The sequence below is a fragment of the Enoplosus armatus genome, chromosome 3, assembly GCF_043641665.1.
Source record: "Enoplosus armatus isolate fEnoArm2 chromosome 3, fEnoArm2.hap1, whole genome shotgun sequence".
Taxonomy (NCBI): Eukaryota; Metazoa; Chordata; class Actinopteri; order Centrarchiformes; family Enoplosidae; genus Enoplosus; species Enoplosus armatus.
The window spans coordinates 14,557,970-14,574,085 of NC_092182.1; the positions used below are offsets into that span (position 1 = coordinate 14,557,970).

General features: G+C 39.7%; 1 protein-coding gene across 1 annotated transcript in view; it reads right to left on the reverse strand.

Annotated features, from left to right (window-relative positions):
• The window catches only part of bsnb (bassoon (presynaptic cytomatrix protein) b), a 56,451-nt gene that overhangs the window by 37,692 nt on the left and 2,643 nt on the right, over window positions 1–16,116 (reverse strand). The window contains exon 2 of the mRNA XM_070902508.1: window positions 10,391–10,781. Within this exon, the coding sequence (XP_070758609.1) occupies window positions 10,391–10,781 (391 nt within the window). The remainder of the gene's footprint in view (window positions 1–10,390; window positions 10,782–16,116) is intronic.

The following is a 16,116-nucleotide window of genomic DNA, read 5'->3' on the forward strand; positions in this document are numbered from 1 at the left end:
TCACTGAACTTAAAGTGTAGTATTGCTCCACATATTGCAAAGCGCTGACTCACTGCTGTGCTTCGACTTTTAGTTTAACAAGAAACTCTGCTAAAACAGTAACGTAAACCCAGCTGATAACATCTAATTTTGCAGTAGCCTGATAATCCGACTGAACTTCCACTTTGTTGCGCTTCATTATTCATTAATGATTACTTGTTTGAATTACTGATAAAATCGAGATTTGGGCAGTGATTCAGAGGTCTGGAACAGGGCTAATTTTTCTGGTCTCCAGTGGTAAAAGTCCCTGATGAAGTGATATTGAAATGTACTTAGTATATTCAGTATGCCCTGACATTACCATTAGGTGTGGCTAGACATGCACACGTCAGACCACATTGGTATAGTCAGAAGTACAGTAACCTAGTTCCACACACTCTGAACCTACATCTCTGATCTGTGCTGTGCTCAATGACAACTGCTTCTCTGGTTGGAGAAACAATCGGCCAATCAGGGTGAGCTCTTCAAGACTCTCCAAATGCGATTGGACTGAATGGATCAAATTGTTACAATACAAAGAGTAGTTTTGGGGTGTTTGTGACACTCAGAATACAGACTTAATTTCATCATTTCACAGCTGTTCCTCCTGTAGTGATTGTATATGGGGGAAAAAAAATTTTGGGCCAGTGTGCATCATGTGATCCTGCAATAACCTTAAACTTACACCTCCTGAAAATCCAGTGGTGCTGGGTGTGGTCTGTGGTGAGACAGGCTTGACATTATCAACCAGACAGGGCAGTGAAAGACTTCTCTTCAGCCTGCTGTTAAGTTACTCTTTAGTGCCAAGGTAACACAGTGTTTTAATTATATAACTGAGGTATCATTTTCTTTTAAATAGTTAGACTTTTGGCACTGACCAAGATCTCTGATGTACATATCCTAATATTTCCATTCAAAATTACAGTGTACACTTCTTTAAAGTGTAAAGTAACCACTCCACCTGCCTTACAGTATTTCTGTCTGTCTCCAAGTCAGTCATTCAGACAGTCAGTCATTGTATAGGTCAGGATAGACAGAGTAAGTCACAGGCTCAGCTGCATCCTAGCCTTGTGCCTGGCCCCTTGCCAGTGCTCAGTAAAAGGAGTGATGAGGCCACGGTTTTCACTGTCAATCAGGGAAACCGAAAAGCCAGGAGCGGAGGTGAACCCTGGGGACAGTTAGAGTAATGTGGACAGTGAAATAAGCCAACACTGGAGCAACACAACACCATCCAATCAGAGACTCACAAGTGGGAACTCCTCTTTCCATCATTATTATTGTCCTTGATATTCTTTCTTCTTTCCACATTACAGTTAGGATAATCATATTAAGCCCATTGGGGAAAAAAACAAACCGGAAAAACAAAGAAAGCAGCTGCGGGGAGGGCAAGCAGCTATTTATCAATTTCACCGTGTCTCTGCTTGCCTCCGCCTCATCTCTCCTTCTCATTCCTCTCTGCGTCCCCCTTGTTATGAGGCAATCATGTGGATCTTTATGAAATCTGATCTGTATCAGCAAAAAACAAGCGCACTGCTCACTGTCTCCTGCCTTCCTTCTCTGTCTGTTCTCTGTTGCAACCCTCCATCTTGTTCTCCTTCACCCATCTTTATTCCTCCTTCTTATCTGCATCTCTTACATCCCAACGCTCCCTCTAACTCTCCTCCTCCATCTCCCTCTCCATCTCAAGTATATACATTTTTGTATATGTGTGTGTGTACAATGGTATGATACACGTCAAAGGTCATAAGCAGGGACTGGAGCCCACAGTTCTGCGAGAACTCAGCGTCTGCCAACAGGATGCTCGAGCACCGTGGTTTCATGAAGAACAACGACTTGCTGCCAGAAATAGAACCTTTTAGCAGCAAGGGCCCACAGAGACTTGGATATGGATCAAATAATGAGAGCAAAGCCTTGGCAACACACACACACAAGCATTTACATTTTGAATTTTATGCTGATTTGGTAAGATCTGATACTATTAATCATATCAACTAGGGCTGCAACTAATGATTATTTTTAATTGTCATTTCATTTGGAGATTATTTTCTGAATTGATTAAATGTTTGGTTTGTAAAGTGTCAGGGGAAAAAAAGTCAAATGTCTTCTTTTGTTCGACCAACAGTCCAAAACCTAAAGATATTCAGTTCTATCACGTAACTCAAAGAAAAGCAGCAACTCTTTACATTTCAGAAGCTGGAATTAGATAATGTTTGGCATTTTTGCTTAGTAAATGATTAATTGATTATCAAAACAGTAGCTGATTAAATTTCTATATCCACTAAAATGGATGTAACAGTAGAATCACTACTACACTAAATAGCTAAACATTATTATAAGTGATATTAATAACTATAAGGGACAGTGTCTTTATCAGAGGTGGAATTTCTTGAGTTTTTTCACTTTCTGGGACCTCAAGTCCACTGCCTTTCAAAGATAAATGTGTTTAATGCTAATATCTATCTGAAGGCTATAGCCTTGAGTTGCTTTGCAGAATCTGAGATGATGATCTCACCACACTGTCCATTTAGTAGCTGTTCTGGTGCTGTCAATCATATCACATATCTTCATCAACAGATGGCATTTGCAATTTTTGGACCGCATACATTTTAGGGATATTTAGAGTTTGAAAATTAGCACTTTGTGTGTTTTTAAATGATCATAATTGAAAATATCAGTGAATTAAGTCCTGTGTTTATTGACGCAACAGATGTTAACAGCATCACAAAACATTAATAGTTCAGATGTAGTCAATAAAGTAGATTCCAATCCTGTGTTTTGAATCACAAATTGTGTCTTTAAGTAAAAGATTTGAGTATTTTTGCAGCACTGGCCAGAACAACATCCCTGTGACGACAGAATGATCCTATAAGTTACATGCGTGAAGAGTAGAAGAAAACAAATGACAGCTTAGGGGAGAGGTAGAGGGGACTTTCTGCTTCACACACATACACTCATGCACATGTTAGAAGATGTAAGACTGCATACATCACACAGGTGCACAACGTTTCCCACTTCTCTCTTCTCCAGTGTGCATTTGTTGACAGGTATGAGACATCATGCACTCCATCATTCCCCAGGAAGGCTGGGTGAGGAACGCGCTCAGAGACAGAAACAAACTTCAACCGAACAAGAATGCAGACAAAGAAAGAAAGAAAGCTCAGTCTCAGAGATCACAATGCGGTATCACCATGCAGTACGTACAGCAGCTGAGCACTGCAGTTTGGGGATCAGGATGCTTGGAATGCAGCGGTTTATCAATTCCTTGCAAATTGGGCCAAAAGAAATTGAAATTCCTCCCAATGCCTCTCTCTTTCTCTCCCCCCTCTCTCTATGTCAAGTTGTCTCTGCTCAGCTCAACTCACACCCAGTCGGTCCAAAAAAAAAACAAGAAAAACACATGTTTTACTACTAAACATTGCCAAGCAGGGGACAACATTCATAAAAAAAAATAAAATAAGACTAGTAGAAATTATGAGTGGTTGTGGGAAAATCACTGTTAGATTTCTATTCATGCTGTTTATTGAATGCCTCTCACCAGGTGTGCTGGTGCAGTGTCAGGCACAGCAGGGAGCCATGGTGTTACAAGGGATGCTGGAAAGTAGTGCAGAGTGGTAGTGGATAACATTATATCTTAATGAAGTACAGGAGATGGGCACAATATAATGACCATCCATACAGTGTAATGCAAAGAAATACTAAGCTGTATCCCTGCAAAAGATATGCTGCCATCTTTGTTAAGCTTTTAAAATTCAATTTTTGCTGAGACAGATGTGTCACAGATGTCGACTCTTCTCAGCTGGAATATTCAAGGCTGCATTTTGTGCTGTTGTCGTGTTGTACTAGAGGGTACTGCTGTAAAGTGGACCTATTATTGGATAATAGACAACAAAATACTAGTATACACCACCACAAATTATAAACACCATAACCACCAGTCTCAAAACAAAACAAACATTGAATTCAGCTTCAAGAAAGTACTTTTTGGATTGCATATATTTTTGTGGTCTGATAAGCCACAAATAAAATATGCAATGATTACAGCAAAAGTATAGTACAGTCCTAATTGCTGTTAGAATTTTAAAGAAAGCAGGAAGCCTAAAAAGTGAGTGTTAAGACACAAACATGTGTGAAAAGCACTGGCAGAATAAATGGACACAAACAAATTACTTTTAATTCTGAAGCTAGGTTGGGAAAATGGACTAAAGATACGCCTAAATACCACCTAAATTCAAACAGATTGACAAGATGTGATGATTCCTACAGAGCTCAGCCCAGCTGACTCTAGTGAGTTGGGACTTTAAATGCAGTGAGTTATGGTGTAATAATTAAACCAGTGTCCCAGATTTAGTCTCTGGCAGCTCTCATTGCAAAATATTTTGGTATATGCAAAATTCAGCATGTAGCGTCTCAGCTGGATTCCTGACCCAGTTCATACTGTTTGTCCACTTAAAGCTCCAGTCTGTGACCACAGCCTGATGCACTGTGTGACACACCGTCACCAAAACACTGACATTTTACATGTTGTGATTTAGTAAATTGAACATGCTGTTCAGTGAGAAGTTTCCTGTCTCATATTTGTATGAGAGGATTTAAAGTCAAAAGGATTAGAGATAAAACACATGTTAACCTAAACATTTAATTTCCAAAATCATTAGGTCTCATGTAAGACTAATATATCTGTGTTATATCATATAATAATTGAATATATACTGTACATACTGTAACATATGTGTCAAAGGGAAAACAGCTTTGATTCCTTCCGAAGTGGTACAGCCTCCGCTGCTAACTCAGCAAATGGCACACACAGACAGGCTGACTACATCTAACCAAGAGTGAAACTCTCTTTGTCCTCACAAATAATTAAACAGCTAATTTTGCTGCAAAACCTTTGATGACTAGCAGCTGGTCTCATAAGCAAATTATTAAACTTCCGTTCAGAATATATTTTGTCACTCATTCATTCAACAGAAGACAGACACACACTTCAACCTCAGAGAGACTGCCAATCCATTTCAGGGCAGGAATAATTTACAAAACAAAGAAATGCAAAAGAAAAGACAGCATGACAAATGAACAGTCAGTCCAGACCTTCCCCCTCAAGGACCTGAACTAGAATGGTATTTTCAAATATGGAACATTTCAACTTTTTGTGAGGGTGAAATCTCCATCATTCAGTTTTACATACATCACCAATGGCCACACATGCCATCCCTTAACTTCAACGCATGTGAAGCTCAAGCCAATATTAGTGAGAGATCCCCATAACAACCTCATTGTCTTCCACTTTGACAGATCTGAATGCCATTGAATCTCTTGTGCCACATCATGCAAAGTTAGAGAGGGATTAGAGATGTCTGATGCTAAATATTTGAATTAATTTGAGGGGATTAGGAACCAGGCTCTGGCTCCCCCGAGGTATAATGGACTTATCCTCAATGATATTACCGCATCACTTCAGTTCATATTTATTTTTCACTACGCTATTATTTATAGACTCAGACCATGGATAATGTTGGAATCTAAATGTGGTCACTTATATAAACAATATGTATGCTATACAACAACTCAAGAAGACAACTCTTGACAAGTGTAGAAGGAATCACAAGTTAAAGTTCAATGCTGTACTTGAGACCAAGTTGCCTTCAAGTACACTTTGAAAAAAATAACAGAATGTTTACTTACAACACTACGGACAGCTTGTTCTCCCAGGTTGGTGTTACTATAGCAGCTTGGGAAAATCAATTTTGGGCTTTGGGATTAGAGCCTGGGCAACATTAAAGTCCAAGTCAGCTAAAGCGCCCGTCTCTGACTGAGAAACTTAGAGGTATCTTCCTATAAGTCTGTATCCCACAGCTGAACATGTGCAGGGATTGTTTTTTAGAGGGAGGAGGGGGATGAAACATTCAACTGACTGACCAACAGAGTGACTCATACTATCTGCTAGTCACAGCTAAAAACCCTCTTTTACAAAAAGAGTGCTGGTGGAAAACTATTTATAGACTACACTCAAAGTTCTAAATTTACCTGTAAAGGACAACCTTAAAGCAGCATTAACTGCTTTTTTTGAACACTTGGGGGCAGTGGAACAAGCTGTAAACACAGAATTGACATTATTTCGCCTTATAAAGTTGTTGTGGCAAACGTGTCAGCAAACTGTTCAGGAGACACAGAGAAACATTAATATACATTTGGATTTTTTAACCTTGTTTTGGACTCCATCTTTTGGCTCTTTAGCTGCTACATGCAACACTATGTCCACTAGCTAGTCTCTAATATTGTCTGTCTGCTGTTGGTTGCAGGGCAGGTTGTGTACAGTGGGTTTATCTGAGGTTCTTTCGCTGAAAACAGCTGCCTGCTGCAACTGGAAATGGGGGAACTGAATCAAAACATTAAAGTTTCGGGCCATTAAACCTAAACAATCAGCTGAAAGAGCCCAAAATGATCTGTAGAGCTGAGGGGAACCGCAGAGTTGGGGGATAATTCTCTGTGGATTCGTCACTACAAGCAACCTCATTCGCATACAAGTAGTCATGTAATCCATGGTTATAATAATTGGTTAGTACAACTTTAAATTATACACTATCAATATGTTTCATACTAATGAAACATTAACTTGTGTAATCTTAGTTGGAAATGTTTTAAAATGTAAAATATTGTATTTTGGAGTAAAAACAGATGCTTCATTTCTTGAATTGGCTGCTACTTATCTGTCAACTGTGGCCACCTACCTGATATATTTTGATCGGGGAGGAGGAGGAGGTATAGAGAGAGCCTCTGCAGCGTCTTTTGTGTGGGAGCGTTGGTTAAAACTGTTCCACAGCTTGTGGGATTGTTGGTTAAAAGAGAAAGAAGCAATTCCAAGGCACTCTTCAAACAAAAGCATTAAAAAGTCATCGTTTCATGACTCACTCAAAGAATGACTCGAATCCATCTCCAGTGTTTTGGCAACACTGATGCCTTCATCAAGGAGAAGCGCACCAAACTGCATGAAGAAAAGGTTTTGTTTTTAAAAGTGCCCCACAATACTTTTTTTATGTACTTCTATATTTTTGTATTGCAGCACTTGGAGCTGAATCAGTGTAGTGTTGCATAGCGTTAGAGTGAACACTCCGACTATTATGGTTAATCTACGATGATGCTTTTCTCTCCTGCTACCACACAGCTCTCCCTCCCTCTTTATTTCTGCTGTGGCTTTCTCAGGACCAGGCCACCGTTGCAGACAGAAGGAGGGTAGGATCTATAAATAGAAATTGGACCAATTATAAAGCAGATGTTCCCCTGTATGATGGTGGGAGAAAACTGTCGGGGGGGGGTCTGTGGCACTTTCACTCTCTCTCAGAGCTCTTGTTCTCTGCTGTTGTTTTACTCTCCGTCTCCGAGTTTGTCTTTGACTGTCTCGTTTCTCTGACTCTGTCTGGCTTTCTCCTTCCCTCTTTCATCACAGTGTTTTTAATCGAACACTTTCTTCATTCCTCATTCTTTTTTTACCTTGCTGTTATCTGCATCATAACATAATCACAGGCGCACGTGTACATACGAGCTCACGTGTACGATCGCTCGCACGTTCTCAGCCAACATTTCTAAATAAACCTCGCCGTCTCAGTTTGACTGACAGCCCTGTAACAGACTGTGGCACGTAACACCCATTTGTTGCTCGCTGTTTACATCTCTCCAAATTGCATTCCCATCACCAGGTTGTTTAACACAGCTCCGACTTGTATTTCAACAATTCTTATCATTCCTCAAACAATCCTACAAGAATGGGGAGAACCTCAACTGATAAGGTGGCTGTTTGCTAAATGTTGAAAAAAAAAGTGCTCTAATTTATGCTTTTGATTCCAGGCTTGAGATACCATTTAGGACTTTGTGGTGAATAAGCATCATCTAAAATATCCAAATATGGAATCGCCCTCGGTTATCAACATTTTAATCAGCACTGCCATCTTTCTGTAATTTGAGAGGAAATCCTCTTCAGTAACAGGTTTTGCTCATATTATCCCTATAATCTGGGACAGTTCAATCAGTGTCTGTAGATGATTGATGTAAACAGAAACACATCTCTTCCAAAGCAGGACGTGAACCCAGACTGAGCCGTCATCAAGAGACCATCCTGGAACTGCAATAAATTAGGTACTGTTTTTAATAGAAAATGCCACAGGTGATTAAAAGTATTATAACCCTGGGAAAGAAAATCCTGAAAGTCTCCACTTTATCACAAGAATAACAATAACTGCTCCTGCTTAGGAGGAACTTTTCACTTTCAACTTCCTTACATGGCTATCCTTTTCTCCGGGTCTGTCCTCGCCATCACTTGTAATCGTAAATTCCAGTCATCGCCATCTTTGACGTTATCATCACCTTGATCGGCAACAACGGTGGCCATCATCAGTTCCGCTGATGAGTGATAAGGTTGTGTTAAGATCTGCTGCAGCGAGGCAAAAGCCCAATCCATGCTAAGTAGGTTAGGGGGGTAAATCTTCAGGTCTCCAGAGGCTGAGCGCTTTCCCTCCGTGCCTCTCTCTCTCTCTCTCCCTGTCAGCATCTGACAAGCTCACCAAGGCTGAGCTGAAAAATACCCATAACATCCACCTCCGCCGTTCTCTTTACTGCCATGCTCTCCTTCACTCCTTGCCATGATCTATTCTTTACTGTCTGTCTCCACTTTGGTCCACGCTTTTCTTTCCTCGTCCTTCCATCTCCCACGGCTTCCTCTCTCCAACTTTTGCAGAATCTCCCTTCTCATACACGCAAATATGCACTCATGCAAGCAATACATTTACACGCACACATCTACAGTTCCAAAAACTCAACATTTACTCCCTAAACCCTAGTATTTATTCAGCCTACAGTTGCTCTGATCGCCCCTAGGCCAGCTTAACTGACATTGCATCTTGGCTGCAATTTGCAACATGACTCACTGGAGTTGATGTGAAACTTTGTGACAGATGACACAGCCACACTTGACTCACAGTAACAGTGAAGCATAGCCTAATTCAAATTAGGCAAGTGATTTATTTTAGGATGAAGGCAATAGGCTTTCTCAGCTACCTGTTAGCAATGATGACTGTTTGGATGCATATGAATGATTGTGGATGATGGTGGGGAGATGTGTTGTGCTGTGTTCAGTGGTGTTATAAAAGGCTTTGTTTGGAGGGGCTCTGGGCATGATTTGGATGCTCACTAGTGCCTGTCAGAAAGGATGGATATAGCTTTTTTCAAGTGTTATGTACATTTACCATGTAACATCAGCTATGAAAGAACGTAGCACTTACTCAACTTAAGGGCCTGAGATTCTTTACAGCTGATAGGAAGTGACCAACGTGTTACCGAGCACTTCAGCAAAGAATTGTGTGTCATCTTTGGCCCACCAGCTCATTAAACACTTCATCAATCAGGGCGAACAATGGCTAGAGCAAGGGAGTTCACAGCTCTCACCAACCAGCATGCAACTAATTCACATCCTCACTCTGTGAAGCCGGTCACAGCCAACTTGATAACAATAGTCATCACCAACATCACTCACAAATGTCAATGAGAAATAATTAACAGAGGACAAATTGCACCAAAATGTAGCACCTGAATCACCCACTTCCATCAGAATGTTAAATTGTGCACTCGCTGTAAGAGACTTTGCATTCCTGTTAATACACTTTATTAAGATACTTCATATATAAGGTATGCACTGATACCACCTCCCTCACCACCACCTGCTATGGATGCTATGAATGGGTAGAGCTGTTATACAGTTTGGAGGAAAGCAAATTGATATGTTGAAAAATTAAATGTGATCTGTATGATGTACCAGGCAGTCAAAATACACTTATGACTCATATATGTAGCTCCATATTGGGGAAATGATGTTACACTAAACAAAGCCTGAAGACATAAAGATGCCTGGTCCTATTTCAAAGCAGGATTTGTCGGCCTGATCACAATTACAAGGACTTTGAAGCATATCCTGGTTGTCTGTGGACAGGTTTGTAAAATATTTTGATTTTATTATTTCATTCAGAAAATGAATGAGTCAACGTCACACAGCCAACCCATTGCTTCTCTTCTCTTTGGCCTTCGGGCAGTCTATAATACTGTATGCCTGAATTCATTCTGAATCTGTTTGTGCAGATGATTGCACAAAACCCTTTTATTGTTTGTTTTATTTTTTATACCATTTTAGTCGTGTTTCAGATGTTTTTGTGTTTCCATGTGAATGCACCATGGCAGATGCTGACTGTGTTTGTAACTCAGTGTAGAGCGACAGTGGTGCATTCACATGCATACCATGTATACTTTGTTTATGTATCAGGTTGGTTGTCGGGTAAACTACTACAGAAAGTGGTTTTATCTTTGTGAATTTCAGACGATCGGCACTCACCTCTGTGAGATGAGGGTTGGGATTGAAGCCACACTGGTTGCACACCATGGAACAGCACTGTGTGCAGGTGTTGAAGTTCAGCTTGTCATCCCCGGTGCCCATCAGGTCGGTGGTTTTGCAGACGGGGCACAGTTTGCTGCTGGGCATGGGTGCAATTTGTGGCACAGAGTAAGGGGAGGTGGGGACACTGCCACGATCCGGAGACACGGATGGGGACCTCCCAGTCCTGCTGCTACCCACGTCCACCTGCAGACTCTTCCTGGCCACATGACCCTGGCCCTGCTCTCCTTGAGCTGCTGCATGCTGGCGGTTTTCATGGGAGGCCAACCTGTCCCCTGTCCCATGGCCACTCTGGACTCCTGCTTTAGGTCCCAGGTCTGACGGAGGTGGCCTGGTAGAGATGATGAAGACACAAAAGTGGACATTAGATCTGGGTCCTGATTTAGGAGTTTAACTGATTTAACAAAATAAGCTAAAGCACTATTTTATACTTTATATTATAAAATAAGTAACATAAAACTAGTCTTTACTCAAGGTCCACTAGCTTTACTGAATTACTTACAATAATCTTACTGTCTTTGTTCAGCAGATAGAAATACACTTGTCGTGGAAATGGCTGCGAGATGTAGTTGAAAGTTAATAAATGGACCTTGAATTAAGGTTTACTTTGTCAGACTACTATTTTCAAGGTCACGGGTGAATTTTCATGCTCAATATAAAAATAATATATATTGACTAAAAGCTGAATCTCCTCAAACGGCTGCAGATGCAGATGTTTTTTTTTTTACCTCCTTTGCATTCAACTATGTACAAATGTCATTATGTATTTTACATATGTATTTGTATCCATTATATTTCTTTTTCTACTTTCAAACTTTGAATGATTTTCACACTGGTCTTTTTGACACAACCTTAATCAGTGTGCACAGTACATCACTTCACTGCACATGACAAATAAAACCTTTGAATCCTACTCACTCTTTCTTATTCTTATACAAGCACACATGAACAAGCACTTGTAGTGGAAATTCACTGCAGCCCCTTAATCACAGACACACTGACGTCATCGCAAACTTTCCATTCTTTACACTTTGATTCAATCGCATCTATATTTTTTTCTATCAAACACTCTACATGCTCAGGGGAGAAAATTATATACCGCATTACTCAATCTAACCAAAAATAATTGGCTTTTACATGCACATTTACAGAATATTTTTCATTTACGCAGGTTTTTTCAGCTTAATTTTGTCTTTTGTCCACCTGCATTTACATCAGCATTAACACTCACTGTAAAATGTAACCACAGCAACCTTTTGGGGTGATTGAGAGAAAAACTGAGGGGATTAGAGAAGAATGGTGAGTAAAAAATGAGTAAGGAAAAGATGGAGTTAGTGGTCGAGGGAAATGATGAATATAGGCACAGGAACATCAGTGAATTAAGGAGTTTTGTTTTGTTCTGTTGTGTTATTAAAGCAACCGAGTTTGTAGACCTCATAACATTTCATCACTGCTCCGCAAATATAATATGCAGCTTATATATTTCATTCTAAGTATATGTTAAATGAGCTGCATTTAATGTTTTCTCAAGTATGTTTTTATACCAGTAATATCTACTACTACTATTTCAGAGGGAGCAGTGCTTCTTCTTGAGTGGTATATTTTGGAACCCTTCAGCTGTGAGATGCACTAGATCCACATGCCATTAAAAGATTTTACTGTTGTTCATAGAGTGATATCAGACTACTCAAAACGTTGGCCAACAGAGAGGCATATGTTGAATATTTTATATTGCCTCTATCAGTTTCTGTGAAGTGCTCCTTGTGGCTTGTTTTCACTCTTTGAAGTTGTTCTGTTCTGGCCTCAGCGACATATTTAGGGTGGAACAAAGGTATTGTTGTTCAGACAACAGTATTGTAAACTTTCGGTTTTCTTGCTCATGCGGGCCCTCTGGCATTAGCGCCAACAGTTAAATAGTAATGGAGGATTTCCAGTGTCACAACCACTTAGACCTTGTTTTGTCACGCACGTCATCTTCAAAGACAGTCCCAGCAGCAGCTCTGCAACCACAGTGAGAGAAAAGTGGAAATAAAGGGAGGAATGAAGGAATTAAAATAGAACAGGTTAGTAATTATGAGTCACAGGTGATGACTTGAGCTGCTGCACAACTCTAACCTTGTTCCACTCTCCGCGGGAGTCCACCAGGAAAAACCTGCACTTCTCAAACCATTACTAGACTGTTACATTTGAAATTCAACTCAGTCCTGACAGTGTGCTGACCACCACTCCCACTCTGTTTGAGGCTAAACTGGACTTTGAGGATATTGCTAAAGCTACTGACCACTGATACACAGAGTGGACAACTGAAGTCTAAATCTACCCGATGTCCTCACAAGATACAAGGCAGTTTCACATAATAATTATCACTTGAATGGCAAAGACACCAAGTGGAGTCTCTTTTGATTTATGCAAAGCCTCGGGCATGGCTTAATGAGACAAAAAAAAAAAAAGAGTTAAAACTGAAAGACAATCTTTTCAAAAGATTTCTTTAGATATGCAGCAAATGGGAGTGCACCGTGAACAACTTGTGGCTTTGTGGCTAAACACTACAAATTGCACACAACACAAAGTGGATAGTGAAGGGTTCGTAAGCTGTCAATCTTTCATAATGGGAGCTCCCTGTGAAACTTTCTATCATAAGAAGAGCTCGATTCTCTACACAGCCTCAATAATACATGTGACAGTATCCTAGTGTCACTTAAAGGAATAATTCAACATTTTGGGAAATACGTTTATTCTCTGTCTTGCCGAAAGTTAGATGAGAAGATCAATGCAACTCTCATGTCTATCCAGTAAATATGAAGCTACAGCCAGCTGCTGGTTGGCTTAGCTTAGCAAAAAAGACTGGAAACAGGGGGAACAGTTCGCCTGATGCAACTTGATGTTTTTACACTTCAGTTTATGTATGGATTAAACAAACAAAATATAATGTGTAAATTTGTTTTAGTGGTGCGGGCAGGCGGGTTTTATTACTAGCTCCTAGTTTCAAGTCTTTATACTAAGCTAAGCTAACTGGCTACTGGTACAGACATGAGAGTGATATCAATCTTCTTATCTAACTATTGGCAAGAACGTTTCAAGATACTCCATCCCACAGATGGATATAGTAACGATTTGGTCATTTTAAAAACTATACCAGCTTTAACAAAGTGATGACAGGAACAAATCATTCCCCCTTTTGCAAAGTACATGATATTTTAAGGGCCTCAGAGCCTCTCTGGCTCCTGATACAACAACTTTGATGAGAATTTAATGTTCAAATATATTTTCAGTTTGAATACAGAATATGGAAAGAATTATTTCAACATCAAATCAAAGGTAAGTAACATCTCAGCAGCCAAGTGTGCCAATTTCTCTAGTTTCCTCCAGCAGTGTTGCACCAATACCACATCGTAACTGACAATACCAATCCTGAGAGCATAAATCTAACTATTGGCTGGTACAAAAGGGCCAACTCATTACATTACTTTGAAAGGGTTTACTGAACAATAAAAAGAATTGTAAGTAAACTATTATCATATGGGCACTTGACAAATAAAATATAAACAAGTTGCCTCACACTGACGTCTGACTTGTCATATATGTCCCTTGGAACAGGGGAAATTATCTGATAGACGGGTACTTAATTTTAGCCTGACAGAGCATGTCTGTATCAGTATCGCTATAATGGAGATTCTATATGTTTCTCATTGATTTATTCGTCCGTCCATTGGAAATGAACCCGGTTAGCTCAGGCTTCAGAGTGAAACCTATCTCGTGCCGTCCATTTAGGAATATTTAAAGGTCAAACCACGAAGGTAGTGGATGCATCAGACTTGAACATGTTCAAATGCATTATTTGTTTGTAATGGCCAAATGCATGTTAAAGGCATCAAGTCGAGCATAAATCGACCGTGAAATGTCTGCTCATCGACATAGGACTAGCAATGCTAGGTAATGATTTTTTCCCGAGAGGAATACTTGCAACTTTACAATTATTCAGCAGAGTAGATTTGGACACTAGATGGACACCTTGATTGTTAAACAAGAGGTTTGCTGTGTTGAAGTGCTTCTCAGAAGCTCTTATTATCAGGGTTAAAGTGGAACAAATGGGACTTGACACACATTAAAGTGATTTAATGCCAAAAACGATGACAAATGCATCCTTAAGTAGAGCAAAGAAGTAGTTTTAGGTGTATGGTGTTATCTATCAGAAATCAACAGGTACTTTGTGCTGCATTCACATAAAATGATAAGGAATCATACACAAAATGAATTTTACAAATGTTTTCAATTAGTCAAAACTGTGACAGAGGCTGCAGCAAATAGACCTAAGTCAAGGCTGTTACAATCTTCACCAAAGTAATTATTGGTGGGTAGCAGTGTTATAGGCCACGGCACTTCTTATTTTCATCATTTGCCGACATTTTATCATTTAGTATCAGACAAGCTTGGCAAACCCTCAAAAAATAACTGATGAGCAGCCAAGACATGGATGAGGGAGAGCTTACTGCAGAGACAATATATTCCCCATCATGTTGGTCAAATGCACCTGCAGTGCATCACATAAGAAAAGGCTTGTCACATGAAGCAGACTACATCGAAATCACAAGTGGCCATTAAACAATGATCCCAAAGACAATACACATACAGTGTGTAGCAACTATGTCTTGTGTCATTCAGATGAGTACATGAGTATTTTCAGAATCTTTAATGAGTCTTAAAAACATCTGGATACAAAAATATTCCATCCACTGCAAGACAAGAAAGATTTTTGATGTTTTAAGTTACGCCTCTTTTTCCTTATCAAAACAAAGAATGACGTAGGTCCTTGCTCAATTTGTATTTTTTTTTTATCGTAACTTTACATTGCCATATTGATGTTTCTTTCCTATATTTTCTATTTTTATACAACATAACACATTCACATTTTGTTTGTGAGAGCAGGGGCATGTGTCATTTCTAGCTACCTGGATTAGGAAACAGAGTCGCAACTTGCAAAACGGATTAAAAATCTTTTTTATTATGCAACAAGAACCTATTTTTCTTTCATCCAGATGGTTAAAGGTCTCTTTGAGGATTCTGGAAATATATTCAAGTGTTGTTAAACAACCCTCTGGGTCTTTCAAAGATTGTCCGGTATATATTTTTCAGAAAATCGGATGCTTAGCTCTGTGACTCTAATGTAATGGTAGCACATGAGAGGCACAAACTGGGGTTAGGTGCACCAATGTGTCTGCTTCCAACTACACCAACCACTACACAGACTGTCACATGGAAGTTCAGCTTCAGACATAGTTTAGTCAAAGTATATCAGAGACGGAGCGTCTACAGTCTGAGATAACGCAGCGCACTGAGGAAGTATGTGTAGTATGTCATGCTAGTTCAGTCGGCTTAACCACCTACAGTACGTATAATATACAAACGTTCAATGCGAGCATTTCAAGTCACTGTTACACAAATTTGCTGCTGTTTGCTACTGAAGTCTATGCATGTCTAAGCAATGAAAAAAAGTACAAAAATACTCTAAATATATATATATATATCTTAAATGTACGTGTAGTGTCTACTGGACATCTGAACAATGCTACGCTGCCAATGTCTCATATGTAGCCCTTCATTTTCTGTATCCTTCGGCTGTCATGGTCTCATAAATAATAAGAACTGCTTCTGCATTATTTGTTTGA